This window comes from Aquila chrysaetos, chromosome 7 (genome assembly GCF_900496995.4).
Source record: "Aquila chrysaetos chrysaetos chromosome 7, bAquChr1.4, whole genome shotgun sequence".
Taxonomy (NCBI): Eukaryota; Metazoa; Chordata; class Aves; order Accipitriformes; family Accipitridae; genus Aquila; species Aquila chrysaetos.
This window is the reverse complement of record NC_044010.1, coordinates 31,405,210-31,426,198: the sequence shown is the minus strand read 5'-3', so window position 1 is coordinate 31,426,198 and position 20,989 is coordinate 31,405,210. Positions and strand designations below refer to the sequence as shown.

At 40.6% G+C, this 20,989-nt stretch overlaps 1 protein-coding gene across 1 annotated transcript in view; it reads right to left on the bottom strand.

Moving 5' to 3' along the window:
- Positions 1–222: 222 nt before the first annotated feature.
- Positions 223–20,989, bottom strand: part of MRPS6 (mitochondrial ribosomal protein S6) — a 49,459-nt gene continuing 28,692 nt past the window's right edge. Inside the window, exons 2-5 of the mRNA XM_030019514.2 lie at positions 16,061–16,200; positions 2,318–3,679; positions 1,381–1,425; positions 223–773 (exon numbers count right to left, since the gene is read on the bottom strand). Of these exons, the coding sequence (XP_029875374.1) occupies positions 3,499–3,679; positions 16,061–16,200 (321 nt within the window). The 3' untranslated portion in view covers positions 223–773; positions 1,381–1,425; positions 2,318–3,498. The remainder of the gene's footprint in view (positions 774–1,380; positions 1,426–2,317; positions 3,680–16,060; positions 16,201–20,989) is intronic.

Here is a 20,989-nt window from a genome sequence, read left to right as displayed (position 1 = left end):
CCTGAGGTCAAGCCAGTGATCACACCGAGTGCTCTGCAAACAGAATGCTTTGACGGTGCAGTGCCTTCAGTCTGCTGAAGAAACCTCCAGAGTGCAAGATTCAGCTAAGAAAGAGAGGCAAGATCAGGAAAACGGAGTGCCTGAACACATACCCAAGATCTTCACCATAAAACCACTTGTGCCCATTTGTTTGCTGAAGGTTAAGATGGAAAAGAGAAAACATTTCTGAGCCAGGAGAACTGCCAGTTGTTATTTTAATAGTTACCCAACTCTATGTATCTCCACAATCCACAAACAAGAAAACCAGAGTATCTAGAAGCATAAAACTACTTATTTTATACACTCGGGAACACAATCTAAGGAAGGGTTGAAGAGCTTCACTGTCGGATTCTTTGGTAAACAAAATTTAAAATACTGGTATTCAAACTGTTTAGGCCTTTGGGAATGCCAACAGTTTGACATTTTAGGTATTTGGCCACGGTTTGACTGCACAGACTCTTCTGGCTCTCCAGTGACACCACATAGTATCCTGAAATTTTATTCTTGGAGATCGAGTCGCTCACAGCCCAGTGGGACAAACCAGCTATCGACGATCAAAAAGGCAAACACATCTGAAAGACATGCTAAGGTCTCCCTTCCTCTGCAGGGATAATTTATGATTGTTCGGGGTACAGTTACTCGCTTTCTTCCGTGGCACAACTCAGACTGTTTGCTCAAACCCAGAACTGCTCAAATCTTCTGATACACTCCAATGTCCATCCCTGCGTTTACAACTATTGAGAGAAAAGACACACACTGTTACACATTAGCTTCCCAAAATAGCTAACTACCAGTCTGGGTGGCTGACTGAGCTAAACAAATTGCAACCCAAAACTCCCTCCTTAGCCTCCCCAACCCCACCCCCTATTAAAACAAAAAAATAAAAAATGTTCATATTAGAAACTATCAATTATGAAGAAAATAGTACATCCAGTTGAGAGCCAGCTATTCAGCAGACCTTTTATAAATAAATCCTGCTGCTGAGAAAGCACCAGTGCGTATGTAACCACGCACCAGTCCAGCAAGCACAGCTCTGCTTGTGGCCACTGGTTTCAGTGGTCAGTGTTTCTATCCCAAAGGCAAAGACGACTGTCAGTCACTCCCCTCCGTACACTCAGTACTTCAGAAAACAGGATCAGCTGTGGCTCCAAGAGATGCATTACTGCTGATCCGCTCTTGGGACAAGATGGACTCAGAAGCCCAAGTCTTCTGCTCTTAACATCCATCAATCTTCTGTTAAGATCAGAAATGGGCCCCACAGAAAAGAGGGGTATGAATGCCTGACTGACCAAAGGTCATCATTCACAACATTGTTCCTATTTAATAAGCTGATGGTCTCACCTCTAATGAGCATCTCGGATTTTCCTACTGAATGCAGGCATCAACCTAGAAATTGGAACAAATTAAATGCAAAATTTAATACTATGCTAAAGGAAATTGAATAAGGACAAACATACAACATTTATATGTGTACAGCCTCTGTTGACAATCTTCTTCATTTTGTGAAGTTGAAAGCTTATACATTCTCCTTTCTACTCAAATGAAATCTAGGGCCTGAAGTTCTAGCCAAAGGCAAAGTAACTTTAAACTATAGGCTTTCTGTTCACTTTCTATTTAAGAAAAGCTTCTGAGAAATTTTTGAGTAAAACACATTCTTTAAAGCATTCTGTATTTCCCTACTGGTAGTTTGCACTTTTTAGACTGCAAATCTGAATTTTCAGCAGCCCATCAGATAGGGCAGCTCAGGGAACCAAACCTGTGGCATAGACTGACAAACCTACAGCTCCTCCTGGCTAAGTTCACACCCATATGGAAGGAAGGTCTGTCCTACAAGCAAAAATCATTGATAAGAAAAGCTCTTCCTGGAGCAGGCACCAGTGCACACAGCACAGGATCAAAACTGGCAGTAACTACAAAAAAAGAAGCACATCTAATACAGATCCGGCTTCAGTAAGCGTGTAGTGCATTCTCTCTATTCTCCCAATATTTTCTCCAGGAAAGAAGAGACAAAATGTGAGTCTGCTCTAAAAAGAAAACCAGATTTAAAAACAGAAAAAAGAAAAAACACCAGGAAAAAAACCCCAAACCCCACGTGCATTCATGTCTCCTAAATAAAGACGCACAGAAAGAAAATTTCCTCTTTTGTTTTTCTAATTCACTTTTTCCTTTAAAAAAGATATTCAGAAGAAACACTGGTTTCTTTTCCCCTGCAAAGTTCTGCATCCAAGGAAAAAAGGCAGCATTCCCCCCCCCCCCCCCCCCCCAATTACTCAGCTACCTCCACGAAAAAGAGGGACAAACGCACGATGAAATAGCATGCTGGAGAGTAGTCACACCAACGAGACCTGTCACAGGTCTCTGGGAATCTGACCTTGGCCTCTGGACTGGCCTTCCCTTTGGCAACGCACAATGCTGCAGTGCCAGAGGAGGCAGCTTCTGGATGAAGCTCATTCAAGTAAAGAATATCCTCTTTGCATAACAACGTATCAGTGTCAACTTACTTTCTTCTACAGAAATAACTATCCACACACTCTCCTTCGGAAGGAGAAATGGCCAGCGCATTCCTTCAGTAGCATGGGGGAAATATGGACACACTCCAGAAACTACTGAATTTATTTCCAACCTGCAAGTCATACTACATTAATGTCATCTTTCATGTGCATTGCTTTTTCTCTGGTTTTCACAAGAGCAAAACAAAGACAAAATATACATTAAGACCTTTGCCCTGACGTTTTTCTCAGTTTGAGTCCACCTGGATCTAGCTGATGGTAAAACAAAGCATCTTTTATTCTTCTGTTCCTATATAAGCATGGTTATTCTCTAACCTGCTGCCTGGAAGTTTCTGGCCTTTTCTATAGAGACTAATTTTTTACCTGTAATTTGAACAGACTTATTACCTTAAAGAAAGAAGTATGACGTGGTTTTTGGCAGTGTAAGTTATTTTTTTCTTGTACCTTTTCTGCTTTTAAAAAATGAGTCAAGTTTTATTTTTAATCACGCTTTTATTATCTTTTTCCAAAAACAAAAAACCCCACCTCCAACAAATCAAAAAAACTCCAACAAATCACATCCTATACTGCTATATTTACACTGTAGACTTCTTAATCTCTTATGTAAATATACATATTCTGAAGTAATCTGTCTTTGCAAAAGAATGCTATTTTTAGCATTCTGATGATGGATAAATCTTCATTATCAATGTAATGCTCGAAAAGAAGAGAGAAGAAAATCAATTTTCAAGTTGTCAGATATCAAGATAAGCATACAGATTAAGTCTATTCAAATTATTTTAAACAAAAAGAAACCTCAAATGTTACAATAACTTAAGATAGTGTACTATACCACACACAAAACATGGCCAAAACTGATTGGTTTTGATGGACATCAGTTATCACAATTTTTTGCCAAAGTAGGAATAAAAAGGTTTTTAAAAAGTTTCAAACGTGCTATTTGGAATATTCACTTCTTCTTCGCAATTAGTTTATCTTCATAGTTGACTGGAATTATGCCACTGCATTCTTCTGTCTTTGATACAGGATGCTTTATAAAAGCACGTCTAATTACATCAATATCACGTCCTAAATGATCCATCATGGTCGATACAATCGAAGGTGGGCCCTCTAAGTCTATCAAAAAATACCTGCAATGAGAAACATATACACAATAAAAAAATATACCTGTACTGCAACAACTTTAATTGAAGTAACTGTTCTGTGGGATTTCTTAAGTGAAATTTTCTAATTTTTTTCTTGTATTCTGGTACCAAATGGTTTGAAATAAAAGCTCAGTATTATCTTGATTTCAAATAAGAAAACTTCAATTGAAGCAGGCTCACCCTCAACTTTTCTTTGTTGTACAGCAGTGCTTACCCAAGGAGATTAAAGAGAGCTTACTCTTCTTGACCTATTCCATTCATTTCCACACCTTGATTTGAACAGTCTTAAAAATGAAGGTAGGGTGGCACATTCATTTCAGTTACAACATGCATCCTCCTTCTTCAAATTCACAGCATTACTTCTTTGGGAACCAGATGTCAGTGTGAAACATCTCAAGCTTATATACATACAGGCACATTTCTGCCTTTAAAGTTCTGCTTCAGAGCTGAATGGAAATTTAAAAAAAAAAAAAAGCAAAAGAAACCCAAGGAGATGGACTTATCCCAAATTAGGCACATCTCTGATATGAACATAGCTTCAATTTTCAACCTGAGGGTTGGAGCTGAAGCCACATACAGGCAATACCCACTTGCGCAGTTGGCACTTGATGACCATACTGTTGTGCTGACCTTGGTGGGACTGAAAAGGTCTTACTTCCACACATGCACAGCATGTATAAAGCGTACTGCTCCAGGTAAGCCCTTCGTGTCCACCACACAGCTATCTTTGACCCAACTGCCTACCTACAGGAAGGGAGAATGTTACTCCCCATTAGTATCTTAGGTCATCAAGGTTACTTCTACAATAAATTCCTTTGCTGAAGAATTGCACCTTCTTCGTGAGCTCAACTATAACTTTGCAAGAGGCTTTTAAAACTCCAGTACACCCGAACAAGCAAAGAGGTTGTCATGGTTTAACCCCAGCCAGCAACTAGGCACCACACAGCCACTCACTCCCTCCCCCCCACCCAGTGGGATGGGGGAGAGAATCAGAAGGAAAAAGGTAAAACTCATGGGTTGAGATAAGAACAGTTTAATAGAACAGAAAGGAAGAAACTAATAATGATAATAATAACAATAATAAAATGACAATAATAATAAAAGGATTGCAATATACAAAACAAGTGATGCACAGTGGAATTGCTCAGCATTCACCAACTGATGCCCAGTTAGTTCCCAAGCAGCGATCCACTCCCCACCCCCCCCCCCCCGCCCCCCTCCGGGCCAACACCCCCCAGTTTATATACTGGGCATGACGTCACATGGTATGGAATACCCCTTTGGCCAGTTTGGGTCAGCTGCCCTGGCTGTGTCCCCTCCCAACTTCTTGTGCCCCCCCAGCCTTCTTGCTGGCTGGGCATGAGAAGCTGAAAAACCCTCGACTTAGTATACTGAGCATACTACTGAGCAACAACTGAAAGCATCAGTGTGTTATCAACATTCTTCTCATACTGAATCCAAGACATAACATTATACTGGCTACTAGAAAAAAAGTTAACTCTATCCCAGCTGAAACCAGGACAGAGGTCTACTGCACTTCATGAGCCCCATTTCAGACATGGGACACAACTACACACTGCACATTAACTTAATCACAGATATGCAAATTCAAATCCCATCTCTTAACACGAGATGTACCTTAAATTCATTAGCAACATTATGTCTGCTTTTCCTGCAAGTTATGAGGGACCTAGTGCCAGCCATCATACTAATGCAAAAAACAAGTGAGCCACATCACTGGCCATCCCTTCTCTCCTGAAATGCTGTGAATGAACCAGCATTGTCAACAGAGCTGTAACCAGAACACTTTTTAATCACTTTGTCTGCATTTGGCATGGCACTAATGACACTACAGTAAAAAGACACTGCAACTGTCTCAGAAATCCTACTGAAGAGAACTAAGCACTCACCTCGTTTCCAAGACTATCAGTAATTTAAAAGCTAAATGTACAGCACAGCACTTACCACCTAGCTATTTCATTTTAATCTTTACACATCCTCTTATTAAAGATCCCCTTTCCTCCTAGTCCACTCAAGCACACCTCCCCATGAAGCATCAGTATAACCTGAAAGTGATATCCCTTAAATGAAGTCATATTACCCAAGCAGGATCAAGCATCCCAGTTTGATTTAAAAACTGTACCTAACAGAGAGGACTTTTTTCTGCAAGAGGTATGGATTCTTACTAAGTCAACTATAGTGTGAGCATCACAGTCCATCTTCATAGAGGTAATCTTGGAGGGTAAGTCCCCAAGACCAGAAGTTGAACTGGGAGTCTGAACAGGAGATAAAGGAGATGGGGTCATGAACAACAGACACACTCATGTTCTTCATGCTGCATGGCATTCATTTTCATCCAACTAAATGTGTTACATCAAAAATATTACACACAGAGGAGACCTGTCAGGCCAGAAATGACTCAAGCAGCACGTGCTGGATTACTGCACAGGGGTGAAATCCACCCGTGGAAAACATGGCGAAGATGCTTCTCCTTAGCCAGACATCCTAATCCTGAAGCTCTTACACAGGCACCTGCATTAATAGCCACAATTTGTCTCTGAAGTCTTTTTTCAGAAAGACCAGATTAAAGCACTGAATTCTTGTATGTGAGGGGTCTGATGGCAAAAAATCTCCCTGCAGCCCATACTGAAGCAACAAGTCCTCCAGAACAGATGCCCAGCTGGTGCAGGCTGTGGCCGAGCATCACTGAAGCCAAGGGACCAGTGCCAGGTCACATCAGCAAAGGTGCTGCTCCTCTGACTGCAGCAGGGCTATTGAGAGCTACAGGAATAACTTGCCTCAAGAAGAATTTGAAGAAACTCTGGTGGGTTCAATCCTCCTCGCAAACCCTCACAGGCTTCAACAGGGAACAGGATTTGGCTTAATATATTTGGAAAACTGAACTGCCTACTGTCTTCAGGTCTCTAGAATTAAGAGATGCCACCTGGTTAAAAGTTTAGGTAGAGAAACAATTTTTAAGCTTGGACAATTCGTTAGAAATACTGCACAGCAACATCTGAAGGATGCACACCCCTTAAAAAGGGAAAGTCATATTTTCTGTTAAAGCCATTAAAAGCCACTGGTAAATTTAACAGATGACACTTAACTCTTCTTGGGAAGGAGCCTTCCAAATCCTCTCACAGTTGCAACTAACAGAAAGGAGAATGGGGGGAGAAATTCTAGCTGGTGATCCACCACCACTGTCATGCCCCCTTCCCTTAGCGAGAGCATTTGTTCCCTTTGCTGCACTGTTTTAGTCCCACCACTTCTCAAGAATTTAATTTCATTTCTGCTTGCAAATCGTATGCTGCTTTTCGTTGTGTTCCTAAAATGGCAATAGGTTTTTTTTTTCTCCAAAGGCTGCTTTGCAACTTTGTGCTTTCTCTCACATTAGCAAAGGGTGGAAATTTCCACTGACGCACTGTTGATAACTGAAGGAGAAGGGGGGGATGGGAGGATGAGCTGTTACAGCATATCTTTATGACTCCTCGCAGAATAGGTATTTTATCCGAGCATACAAAACTGCAGTAATTGGGGACAATGTGAATTTTTAAAAACAACCACCACTCTTCAACATTAACAAGCAACGATTGCCTTCCTGTGCCAAAAAAGAGAGCAGGAAAGGAGGGCCAGCGTAAAAAATACTATTTCTTCATTAAAGAAAGAGAAGAAACTAATGGTTGCAAAGGTAATAACCAAACACAATTGACAATGCAATCCCTGACGAGATCTGGAACCCCTTCCACCCAGATATACACATTTAAATCAGCTGTCACAAGGCAGTGGGGTTTTTTTAACCCACCCTCAATAAGGCATGCAGCAACCTTAATTTCAGGCAGTGATCTATGACCCGATACGCAATGCTGTAGCTACTGTTTGTGTAGTAAACAAACCCAAATCCCAGTGAGACTTAAAGATAGGGAAAAATACAGGAATGCAGGAGGGAAACCACCTCATTCTTGCAAGCAAAAATGCAAAAGCATTTAGGCTCTCTAGGAGTCAGCCAAGTCATCAGGGGAGAAATGCAGGAAAATTCCACCGATTCACTATGAAACCACAGTTATTTTTGTCATTCTGCTCGACTGTAAATAGAAGGATGATTTAAATACAGGAGAGCAAACTGAAACATATTAAAACAATGCATTAACTGAAAAAAAAAATTAAAATATCATATGATCTCAAATAAAGGAGGACATGACTTTGCATATGAGAGAGGAAAAAAAAAAAAAGAGGGAAAAAAAGCCAGGTTTCATTTATCCTTTTTAACATATTCAAGCCAGAAATTGTTTGAAATTTGAGTCCTAAGGATACTCAAATATTTTGCTTTCAAATGGACAGTCTACGACTTCAAAGAACGCTGAAAAGTACCTGGATCAAAACTCACTTTTAAATCCTCCTGGAATAGAACTCTGCCAGCCTGGGGAGCTGAGGGAAAAGCACATGTATGGTGGACTTGGAAGAGGCTATGTGGTCCCATGGTTGTGCCCAAAAAATACCTGTATGCTTAAATTTCTCCTTCACATAGTGGCAGTAAGCATATGTAAGCTTCCCCAGTGGGGAGGTGGAAGATATAAAGCAAAGAAAATGTTCTGATGAACAGGTAGAGGTGAAGCATTGAACAGGGAAACAGGAAACTGCCTGGAGGAAAGCAAGCCGCGGCACTCGTGAGAGCAGCTGGACATTCGTTCTCATTAAGGTAATTCTATATAAATTTTTTTTCTACCTGAATGATCACTAAATCTTTGGGACCACTGCATTGTTCTGAAGAGAAGTAGTTTGCTTTTCTTCTCAACTCTTGTGGTAGCTACCCTTCCTCAGCAGGGCAGGCAGGCAAGTTCATGCTCAGAAAAATTATCACTTTGTAGCTGGAAGGACTAGTACACGTGTTACTTCTAGCTTTTAAAAAATACATAAGGAATAGATGGAAGTCCCTTGAAAATCACAAGGACAGCAACAGGGAAGTACCAGATCAAAACCAAAAAGCTGGTACCTTGGTAACTAGACTGTGCCATAGCAATGACGCAAACAATCAATAATGAGTGAGTACTTTGGGGAAAAAAACATTTTACCATCCACAGTCTTCAGAAATTTCATTTGCCAAATTCTACACATAGATGCCTGTTATTAAAGCTAATTAAATAATGGAAAGACATTTTGCAGCGTTGCAGAAAAATAAAAAAAAACAATGTTACACTGCAAAAGAGAAACCAGCCTGACCTCTTTGGAGTATTTGAAATGCTCACTGGGCAGCATTTGAAAAGTTTGCAAAAGTGTTATAAGCAGGGCTGAAGTTACACAGCAAGTATTAATTCTGTATAATTTACAGCTTGAAAAAAACCAAAATAGTGACTGATTCCCATCCCACTAAGACCACTATTTGAGAGCGGCCATCACATTTAATCAATGTGCTCACACAAGGATGCTACAGAATTTAGCGCATCAGAAAATGATAGTGGTGCCTCAACATCACAAACTATTGCACAGTGCCATTTCTTCTGAAAAGCACCAAAATTGCAAATTGCACTCCCACTGGTAAGGTGGAGGAAAAAAAAAATATTTCAGGGCTCTGATACTTGAAGCACATCCACACTTACATGTATGTGCATGTGGACAAAAGCATTTGAAAGAAAAGTGATGGTTCAACTCATCAATGAAGAAAGCCCCATCTAGTGGAAGAAGACAATCAATTTAGCAGAAAATACTACAAATGTGCGTAATACTCAAATATTCAAACTGTTTTTGTTCTCATCCAAGTGCATTACAGACCCAGAACTCCTTTTTGCTGAAACAGATCAAGATTCTAAAAACCGAACAGAAGCAAACAACACAAGTTGTGCATTAGCTATAAATTTAGTTCGGTGGTATTAAGAAACGAAAGCTTCCAACCCCTTTCATCTGTTTTTCTTTCCTCCTCTTTGGTCTTCAATAGCCATGAAAATCATCAAGAGAGTCTACCTGAGTGAAGCTAAACATATCGGTACATTTGTCTGCAGGATTAAGTCCTTTAACTATGTAATAGTTTGTATTTTACTAGGGGGTGGAGAGAAGAGAAGGGTTATTAAAACTTGTAAACACTCCAAAGCATAATTCTGATGAGTAACTATTATTTTACTCTTACAAATAAAGTAAACAAAATTGTATCCAGACAATGTGGGTTATTAGAAGACACTTCACTTCAGCATCCCTTGTCCACATGGAATACTATTTTGCCACAAGCTGCTTGTTTAAAAATAAGTTGTGTAAGTACAGCTCCTAAGCTCAGATATTTTATGGAAAGAGGAAAAGTTTGAATATGTAATGTAATTTACATAGATATGTTTCCAAAACATTCAAATGTCTTAAACAACATGATGCTCAATTACTGAAATACTCTTCTTAATAACTATCTATTCCTTGCATATTAGGCCACTGAGGCACCAAGAAATGAGAGAGAGAGTCATGTCCCCTTTCCTGAGCACGCGCTTTGGCAACGCAACGTTACGTCACGCGCCATAGAATGAAGGCAAAACACAAGGTGCTCCCGCGGGAAGGCCAACCGCTTCAGACCCTAAACCACCCGCTTCAGACCCTAAACCACCCGGAGGAGGTGGGAGTGATTTGTGGGAGGGCCAGGACGGCCTCCCAGCCTTCCCAGCCTTCCCCGCCGTAGCAGAGGGGAAGCTGGTACTGAAGCTTGGTGCTCCCAGCTGCTGGGGAGTAATCGCAGCGCTGCAGGGCCTGGAAGCCAAGTTGAGTTCATCATGCTGCATCCTTGGGAAAGGACCTCCTTGCCTTGCCATCTTCCCCCATCACACAAACAAGTCCACAGCGCAACTAAAACTGCAACCTGGATTTTCTGACTCCTGATCCCATTAGACGCTATCAGTATATATCCTGAGCTCCTCAGTGGACCCTGGCAATCACCAGGGTCCCTGCACACCTCCTACAGAAAATTCCCCATGTGTGTGTTAAAATAAGCTCCCAAAATCCAATTCAGCAAGAACAAAAGTAAGACCTGAGTGCTATTTCAGAGAACAAGTGCACTGATCAGATAACTGGGAGTGAACAGCAAAACAAAAAGATTAAGAGACAAGCAAGCAAATAACAAAAGAAAATTGCCATCTTTTCAAAATCAAATTTGAAAGGGAAAAAAACAAGGCAATGAAAAACTGACAAATAGAACATGGAAATTGTTATGAATAATCAGAATTACGCACAGTTTAGCTGGAGAACTCACAAATAAAGTATATGAAATAATAAAAATGTGGGGAGAAATGTCTAAAAACATTACTATATTACAGGTAGATTTAACAGGGGAAAGCACACACGTGCACAAAAAAAACGTAGAAGAGAAAGGCCACAGTGCTCTACTGATTTACAAAACCATACTAAATCTGAGCACTGACCAGGCTGATGTATATCAACTTTTCTACAATGGAGATTACAAAAATAAGAATAGAAACAACATTCGGAGGGAAACAAAATCACTAACAACAAATCTCTAGGGACAGCAAGATACCCAGTATTCAAAACCCAGTTACACCTGGGCACTTTCTTCTCCCCCAAGTTCCTGTCATAGCTCCTTCCAGTTTAATAGATTCCTGGTCTGCAAAAAGTTTGAGCCATTACCTTCCCAAAGGAATGTCTGAAATCTTATTTTTTTTAAAGATCTGTTTTGAAGCCACCCTTGTACCATCTCCCCTAAAGTAAAAATATCCTACATACCAACAATGTCCCCCAAACCACCTCCTTTATCTGATGCCCTGAAGCATGAAGCGTCACAAGCATATGATTGAGGCATAGCCTGGCAAGGCCAAAGAAAACAGGTATGCCACAAAGTGCAAACCCACAGGTTGTGCTACTGAGATCTATCATTTTACAAGCAGTTGCAATATTCTCCAGTTTAGCAGCGACCAAGTATGTGCAATGGCTCTGCAACGTCATCACCCAGCCCCAGTCTGGACTTTCTTTATTTGAAAGCTGTTTTGAGGGATTCAATGCTTCTGTATCATCTTAAACAGCAAACTAATCCAGAGTTTAAGATTCTTTGAATTCATTTACTAGCACACATCTTATTTAAATCAGTTCACTTTTGTTTGTTCCAGAAATAAGCACCTCCTGATACATGTAATACAATATTTAAAAAAAAAAAAAAAAAAAAAAAAAGCATCATGTTAAAAGCAGTTTAAATACAACTCATTAAAAATTATAAACAAGTATTGACTGGTAAAACAAATACTTGGCACAAATCTATTGCTCATTAGGAGATAAACTTGGTAATCCTTATTTATATTCTTCCACTGCTTTTTCAGAGACATGGTGGCCATGGACAAGTCACTCAGACTCAATGCCTCAACTAAATTTACTTACCTAACCCACACTGGAACCTATGTGTCCTTGTTACATTTTATTCATCTGTAAGGTGAACAGTATTTGTTACAATTTTGTTACAATGTTGTGAGCTGTTACTTCAATCAGGGCTCTTAAATACTTTAAAAACAAAATATTAATGTTCTACTATGGCAATTAATACCATCAGTGTAAATTAGTAGCTAATTCAACTTCAGTTTAAAATATCAGTAAACCAGTGATTTAAAAGTTTCATTCTTCATAGTCACACAGTTCCTGAAACATACTATTTTCATAATTACTTAAATGCAAAAGCTGTCAATATTAGGTCTCTAAAAAAAGGAGGGTGTTTTCTGCCAAGAGAGATGCATTTAAGAGAAAGACCTAAATTTGTTTTATTATACCCTCAATGCACATGCACCACCTGCTCAGTGAATATAATTTCCTGAGAAGAAACAAGTCAATTATACGTACGATCTGAGGTCTTCAAAGCTGCCTGGGAGAGTAAAACTGCTCATTCCAGTGACAGCTGTGGGCCACAATCCCCTGCAGAAGGCTTTGAAAAATCACAGCTTTACAGATCGATTGGCAGTAAAATTCTTATTCTCTGTAAAGTCTTCTGGATATTCTTAAATTTGTAATGTGCCTGTAATGCAGTATATCCAAGACAGATGATTCCGAAGCACTACAGGACTCAGAGTGGAAAATGAGCTTTATTAAGGACACAACTATCCTCCCTATTGACTTATGAATAGGTATTTTCCAGTCTAATTCTTTACTGTTCACTAAAGACACTACCAAAACCTGGCTAAGTCCAGCAGTATCTTTGCTGTGCACATGGCACTTGTGTGTCCTTTCACTGTCAATCACTCAGTTTTATGATATGCTGTAAATAAAGACTTGAACTGCAATTAAAAATGGAATTAACTAAATGAAGAAAACGTACAGCAAGTTCCAGAAGAAGGATGACTACTGGGCATGCCAAAGAACACATCTCAGTTGACCTGTGAATAGCTGGTGCTGCCCTACTGATGGCCCTTGATTTGAGGTGAAGAGACACAACCTGGATAGCACTGGGAGTTTTATAAGGGAGCAAAGCTAGGCTCACTACGCTGGTGAGGAAGTTTGCTTTGTTTTGTTTTTCAAGCAAACACCACACACAGGTGGGGGGATTCCATGCCATTTGTGCAGTGGTCACTGGAGCTGTCTCCAAGAGACATGCTATTAAGCTGTGACCCATGCTACGACTATTGTACTGCACTAATTTTCATACAATTTGTTGGTACAAATACTGTGTTCCTCTAGTTTTCATATAATTTGCCAGCCAGAAGGTCCAAGGAACTAACAGATTCAGCGTACATCCTAAATCTCCAACCATCTACATACTACTGGAAACTAAACTAGCTAAAGCTCTGTTAGGAATCACAAAACTAAAACAAAAAAATAAAGTAAAATTTAAAAATATTTTTAAAAAGAAGAAAAAATAAAAAAAAAGAAAAGCTTTGAAAGATTCAACACTCTACCCCCCAGACACACAGTATCATTTGCACTCTCACAGAAGCCCTTTCAGTTACTTCAGAAAAAGCCCAGACTAAGGAAAAGGTGACACACTCCATACTACTTAATATACCACTCTACACCAACTTGCTAAGAAAGGGAACATAGACAGAATTAAAAATTGGCTATGAAGAAAAAAAGACCTTAGGACTTCTTCCTAAGTACAGGTGTATATTCAGCTTAGTGAGGTATCTTGAAAAGCCTTTTTTTTCCTTTTTAACTTTGTCCTTTCAAAAAAAAAAATGATTACTTTTTACAGATGCTGTAAAGTAGAACTGACTGATTTTATAAGGTGGATCAAGAACTGTCTTTTCACTTCCTGTTCCTAGATTATGTTTAATACCCTGAGTAACTTATCCTCCAGACCATATAAAATATTGGATGCTATATCAGGAATCCACCATACCTGTACACTGAACTGCAATCTCCGCAGCAAAATCCACAGAAATACAATTCTTGCCCATTACCAGGTACTGAAACTGCCTGCTGCTTCCCCTTGTAAGATCTTGTGTCTCCCGAATTTGAGTTCTCTAATTAAAAGCATACAAAACAACTATTTCCTGCAGTACCCTCTCTCAATCACTTCTCCCTTTCAAGAAGCCAGGCAATTTAGGGGAGGGAACTGTCATATCCAAATACAGAGGATCCAAATCCAAGGCAAGCAGAATGACTGCTAAGTATTTAGAGACACTTGAACTGGGAGGTGGAGGAGGAACAGCGATGGTGACATTAATCTGATGGCTTCCTGCCCGTGTTTCAAGACACGATCACAATTATTTACTAACAAAACCTTGTCTCATTCAGAACACAAAATATGTCTGCTCTGAAGACTCTGCAAAGAGGGTTACAGTCTATAAAGATCCCCTCGTCCTGCTTCTTAAGTAGGTAATCTGCTACAGTAAATGAGTTAAGCTAGTTTACAGTCTGAAAGATCCCCTGGAGAAATGGCTTCTATTCATCTCTGCTACATACTTCTTGCGATGCTGGTTACTGTCTTCTCCTGTCCTGGTTTCCCTGTTGAAGAACCCAAGATCTGATCTGCAGAAGTACTGCCACCCAAGCCAGGTGGAAACTGTCATCCGAAGTGGTGAAATGTTAGAGAGTGCTAAGTACTCTAGGAAAAAAAAAAAAAAAAGCTAAAAGTCTCAACTTCTGCATCCAAAATGAGTGGAACTTAGTCCCTCTGCCTTAGCTTCCCACCTGTGCACGGAGAGTAACACCAGCTCCTTGTTCTGCTGAAGCCGTCAGAAAAGACTTTAATGTTTATAAAATGCTTCTACTCCAACAGAAGGATGAGTAATTAATTAGTAATTTTGTCTTGAGACAAGGCTTTGATTAGCTCCCATGTGTAGGCCTTCATCCTAAAATGCAAAACTGGCAGGATCAAGCCATGTTTTGAAGGACACCACGGAGCAGGAGCGCAAGACGGTCATGGCCACACCACCATTGCTTTCGGTTAAGTAAGAGGCACGTGGTGGAGATTTCCTTCCCTACCTACCCTTTCTGTCAGTCTGCTTTAACTGGCAGCTGTCACCACTCCCACTTCACAGGAGAACGAAGAGGTCCTCAGAAGAGGGAGTGAAACCGTGAGCCCACCCCCGGGGAGATGATCCAAGAAGGGCTTCATAAAAGGAGCACCTCTGGAGTCACCTCGCCTCCCCCAGTGCCAAGGAAGACGGTAGGCGGGCAGGTTGGCCAAGCATCCGATTAGGCACAGTTGCATTACAGAGATTAGGAGGAGCATGTCGCTAATTGTTATTTTGATTACCGCCGGCAGCCCCAGCACAGCGCGGGTTGCCTAGCAACATTTCTGTCCTTGCCAGAGCCAGCATCCATTTCAGAGGTAGCCTCAAGGAGCAACAACACACCGGCGTAAGCGAGCAGGGGGTGCAATCCACAGCACCTTCCTCCCGCACCGCGGGGGAAGCCCGACATCCGAGATGCCAATTCACAGCTCTATTTACATTTATCGTACTGCCTGTAAACCGCACGGTCATCTTTAACATCCTGAACAAAAACCGTATCAGAAACACAAGCAAGTCTTACACGGTACACGTGGTAATTAACATTTAGTTCAGATGCATTACAGAAAAAGAAACAATCCTGCCAATTAGCAACCAGCAGATTAAGTATGACTTTTACCAGTAGACAGCCTGACTGTCTTGGAAAATAGTTATGTAAAAATGACATAACAAAATAACATTGTGTATGTTGGGGAAAGTAGTTCTGCAGGCCTGGACTCAGGCTACTTGTAACACAATGACTAAACACTAACAAAAAGCCAACACCACACAATAAAAGACACAAAACACTTGAAGCGGAACACACACACGCACACACAGCCACACAACACCTTTCTGAGATCACAGACATCACAGGTGTGCTCCCAAAAAGCACAAGGAAGACCAAACAATGAGAGTTACTTATGTACATTTTAAAGTAGCACTTAAAGGATATTAAGGAAAAACGCATCATGCATACCCTCCTCTTCTGTGGCGCTCCTTGTGCTTGGAGATTTTGTAAGGTAGAGACCTTTCTCCCAGGTTTTCTAGGTTCCTCACAATGGCTCCTCTCTCCATAAGAGCCTCAACAGTGCGCTTCAGCACAGCTGCAGTCTCAGGCTTTAAAAGAAAAAAAAAAAAAAAAAGAGCGGGAAATGTACACAAATCTGGTTATTCTTATTACGTGATTAGAAGGGACACCTGTCCTTGCACAGCTCAGTGCTGGAAGAGATCATTCTGTAGCCTGAGAGGGCAAAGTGGAAGCAGAAGCAGACCTCCTCCTAAGGAAGAAAATTTTTACGAACAAACAGCCAATTCCTCTGTGAATTACAGCAACAACAAAGTTTCCACCAATTTCAAAGTCAGGCCCCAAGAACAACAGGAAAAAGGAAATAGTTAATGGATTTAACTCACCTGGTATCACTTTGGCTGACCCTTGCACAGGTGTAAGTAAATATATGTGGCAAACAGCAATTACAAATTGGCAACAGTTTTAAGGTCCCTGGACCATCAATGCTCATTAATATTGTTCACCACCATATTTAAAGTGAACAGTGTGGGGGGAAACAGTAACCCGTGGCTTGCTACAGAGACAACAATTAACACCAGATTCATTTTATATTGTCATTTCAACTGCACATGCATAATAGATATTTGGACCCTTGGCTAAATCACTGCACATGTCATTACTTTTGCATAGCTGACATCCAAGCCTTTTTAAGAGTTAAGGAACTGACGTGCAGTAATTAGTCTAACATGCAGAGTTTCACTCCTTAGAAAAACAAGTTTGAGGGACAGGCAGCCAAAAAACAGTAGGTAAAACAGATGCAACGTTTTCTTGCTCACTGCATAACAGGGCTCTTTGGAGCGCTGAATCATTTCAGTAATGACACTCAACAATATCTATGAAAATGTTAATAAAGTACAAATTAGAATGTTTTGAAAACAACTGCAAACTTATACACTCTCAGCAACAAGAAGTATTTTAAGAAACAGATCTCCTACAGAGAAAGGAAACTAAATGGATGTCCAATGGAACACAAACCAAACTGTATAGCTTTCTTCTGCATTCCTTGCACCATTTCACATCAAGGTATATTCCCAAGTCTACTTGTCCAGTGACATGGCAACAGCTGTAAATGGAAAAGTAATAAAAGAGCTGATTTTCAGCTTTATTCAGATTTCATTTTGTTAAATCAGACCACCATAATAATTTCACTGTCCCTTCTCAGCCAGAAGAAAACTTATACATAAGGTGATTGAAGGCTTACACAAGATGACTAAAAGTTAGTTTCCTAAGTCTAAGGTAGAGTTGTACACCTTGACTAAGAAAAAGGGTTGTTTAATGTCCAGATCCCTTAACAGAAATTGGCGGAAAAAGGTGGTACCAGAATCTCACAACATGCCATGCAGCCCATGCTCCGAAGTGTGAAATTGCTCTTTCATTTTCCTGAGGATACAAGGTAATATGAAAGAGCCTCCAAATGCAGAGCAGAGATGTTCAATGTATGACGTTTTGCAACGCTGACTGCTCTTAGAAAGACCTGAAATACAGCCAGCCTGAAATGTTTTCTTGTTTCCATGGGCTAACTGCCCTACGGCAGTCAAGAGTCAATCACAGGATCATACCTACTGCTCCTCACTATCAATCAGAAATTTTATCCCCCTTTCTCCAGCTGTATAAACTGTTTGGGAAATTTATTTTCAACACAAAGACCCTAAACAGTTATAAGGTCAGCAAAAATGCCTGAACTTTTTTTTCAACAAATGTTTAGATTGTGTTGTAAAAAAGTTACGGGGATCAGACAAGTATGTTCACACATGAAGAAATGTTGCTACCTTGCCAAAATTCTTCAGTGCATTAAAACTATTGTTTCTCACAACAAATACTAAAGATATCTCGTCACAGTGTGAAAAGTTAGGATAAAGGGATTAAGAGATTTTATGGATTATACTATATTAATTTACATCATACTTTAGCTCAAAATCAGGAATAACACTATTCTTCAGTTGACTTAGGATGGCTGCCTCCATTATCACTCATTAGATTTTCAGGTAAGGACCTTTCATGCTTAGGACCTCCTTCCCCAAAAGATTTGCAGAACTAATTGGGTCTTCTTACAACTCTTTTTGGCCTCTTGCCACAAAGCAAGCTGTTTCCACAAATGTTACAGGAGTCTGAATTTCTGAGATTTCCAAAGGTCGTTCGAGCTTACCTGGAACAAAACCAGTGAGTTCAAAACTTACGAAGGAGAGACTGACAGATGGGCAGGCAGACCACAACTATACAGCCCTTTGCTAGAAAAATAGCATAAACCCAATTCTGTAAAATCATGTGGGCACTCGCACGTCAATGCTACAGCTGATGATGCTGACCAACTATTGATGCTGATCATGCTAATACTTTCATTCCCCCACCTTTAAATCTCTCTCATCTCTCAAATACTTCTGCATACTACATTAAAATACTAGAGAGTATCCCATCTACACAAGGATTTTCTTCCAAGACTGGATTCTTAGTCTTCTCTATATGCTCGTATTTTGTGTTACTTTTCATCCTCTAATATGTCTGACAACTACCACCAAGCAGTCACATGCAGTCCTCTCTCTCTCTACAAACCCAGGTAGAAGGACAAGCAAGTATTATCAGAGAAGAACTGGAAAGCAGCAGCTATGGCATGTTAGTCCCTCAGTACTTTGAGCAGTACTCAAGGAGTGGGAAGGGTGACTGTCAAATCTGTTGGCTGAGCTGACAGGACTGAAGATGAGGAACAGAATCAAGAAAAGCCAAGTAAGGATATTAAGTAGTGTCTTCACAATAATGCGAGCAACTAGGAGAGAGCATAGAACAAAATCTCTTATTCTGCATCACACCCACGTGTTGTTTTGCCATAGTGGAAAGCGTTCTTTCAAACTTCTGCTATTGGAGAAACAGCAGTAACAACCAGAGAAAGGTAGCAGCTCCACTTCACTTGACCCTGTCCTCCACACTCCACAAATGCCAAAATGCAAGGGCAGAGAGGTGAACAGAGGCTCTTTTCTTAAGACTTTCTCCATGAAGAATTTCTACCCAAGCTCCTTTATGGCTGTTTTAGCTTGACTTACATGGCACAAAGGCAAGAGAAGCTGGCCCAAACTCTAGACAGGTTTTAGGCTGCTTCCATCAACACACGATCTCAGCACTCAAACCCATCTAAATCAGGAGCTACTGGTGAGACACCCTTGTTTGTTATGAAGCAGCAGCTTCACACAGACAAGCCAAAAACTAGGGTAACATAGTTTAAGGCTGTAAGAACTACACTAGAAATCTGGCTTTAAGAAAGAAGAGAAAAACAAGAACAACTGAGTTTGTGAAGCAGGCACCAAGGTACACATTACTATCTAGAAAGTTTTGCCTTTTAAATGAGAATCTGACACCAACCATTAGGATTTTACTTACCCACATTAGTAAGGGAAATGAGCAGTTTTAGGAGAGAATGGGCAGCTAACTTCACAGCTTTAATATTTTGTGCACTCCAGCACACCTGTACTGCTTCCAACCCTAGGCTTGAAAATACACTCTTGGAAAGCAATAGGATCTGCCATTCAAGTCTTCTCCCACTGTGCCTGCTGTGGGTGGTTAGGTTGCAGAAGCCTCCACGGTGCTCAGACAATTATCACAGGATAAATCTGGTGGGTTGATGAATAAAAATACTGTTAAGTTTACTGTTGCTACCTGTCTCCCACTTGCATTAAAAATGCTGATCCATAAACACAGCTCTGTTCAAAAGAGATCTTAATTCATTGAGACCTTTAGACAAACAGCTGTGTGTCCAGCGGCAGAGTTGTCCGACATACCCTTCTTAACAACCATGCAGATTTAAGTCAAATGTTATTGGGGAAGCTTACTCCTCTACATCCCTCATCCCTCAAATGACACATAAGCTTTTTGTCTCTTTTACACATGCCAATAGATCAGCACATTCCCTGAGTGGCTGCATGTCCAACATGGTGTGCAGTTTCTAAACACAATGAAGCCTAAGATCAAGTCCCATGTATTTAAAAACAAAACAAAACAAAACAAAAAGAACAAGGAAAGAAAGCCAGAGACTTCTACATTAAGGATTGTAAAATATTACACGTTTTTGCAACCTCCCCACTTGTGGACATACTTTGAAAACATAAACTAATTGTTGGTTTTGAAAGCTTGTCACTGTAATCCCTCTCATTCTTCCTCTCCAAAAAAGATCATGGTTTATCATAGCTTGCCTAAAGCCATCAACCAAACTATATATAGGCTAGCCTTTGCTAACCATAATATCCACAGACACAGGTTCCTTGGTTTGCCTCAGAGCCAGACCAGTTGAGGACATAGCAAATGGTATTGCCTGGCTCCTAACCCAGGAGCCACAACATTTTTTCCTGAACAGCCAGCACTAATTCCAGTACCACAGATGTGGGGAAGCAAAGATAGAAGAGAGAAGGAGAGAAAAGGAGAAAATGGAAGCTGGTGCCAGGATATCCATGCCGGAGAGCAGGAAGTGCTATGAAGAGTGCGTAAGCCCTGGTATGTAATTCTAGCTCTGGTTCCCCCTCCTGCGTGCACAGTCAAGCCAGAGCCCTTTCAACTGGCTTCACCCTTAGTGAACTTGGTGAACTTTGTCAGTGAACTTGGTTCACTATCATTCAGCCACGAGTAGCTACCTTGTTCTCAGAAAGGTACAGCCCTATGGACCTGACCAAGCCGTGGAAGGAAGAGGAGGGAGGTCACTGCAGACTGTCCAAGGGCTTTTCCTTGGAAAACTGCCCCTAGAAGTAATTGAAGGACTGCTGTCTAGAGATCAAAATTCCCCACTCCTCTACCCCCGCTTACAGCTGCCCAGAGGAAAAATGCTAAGTAGTATGTCAACCCTGCATCTGTTGGGCAAAA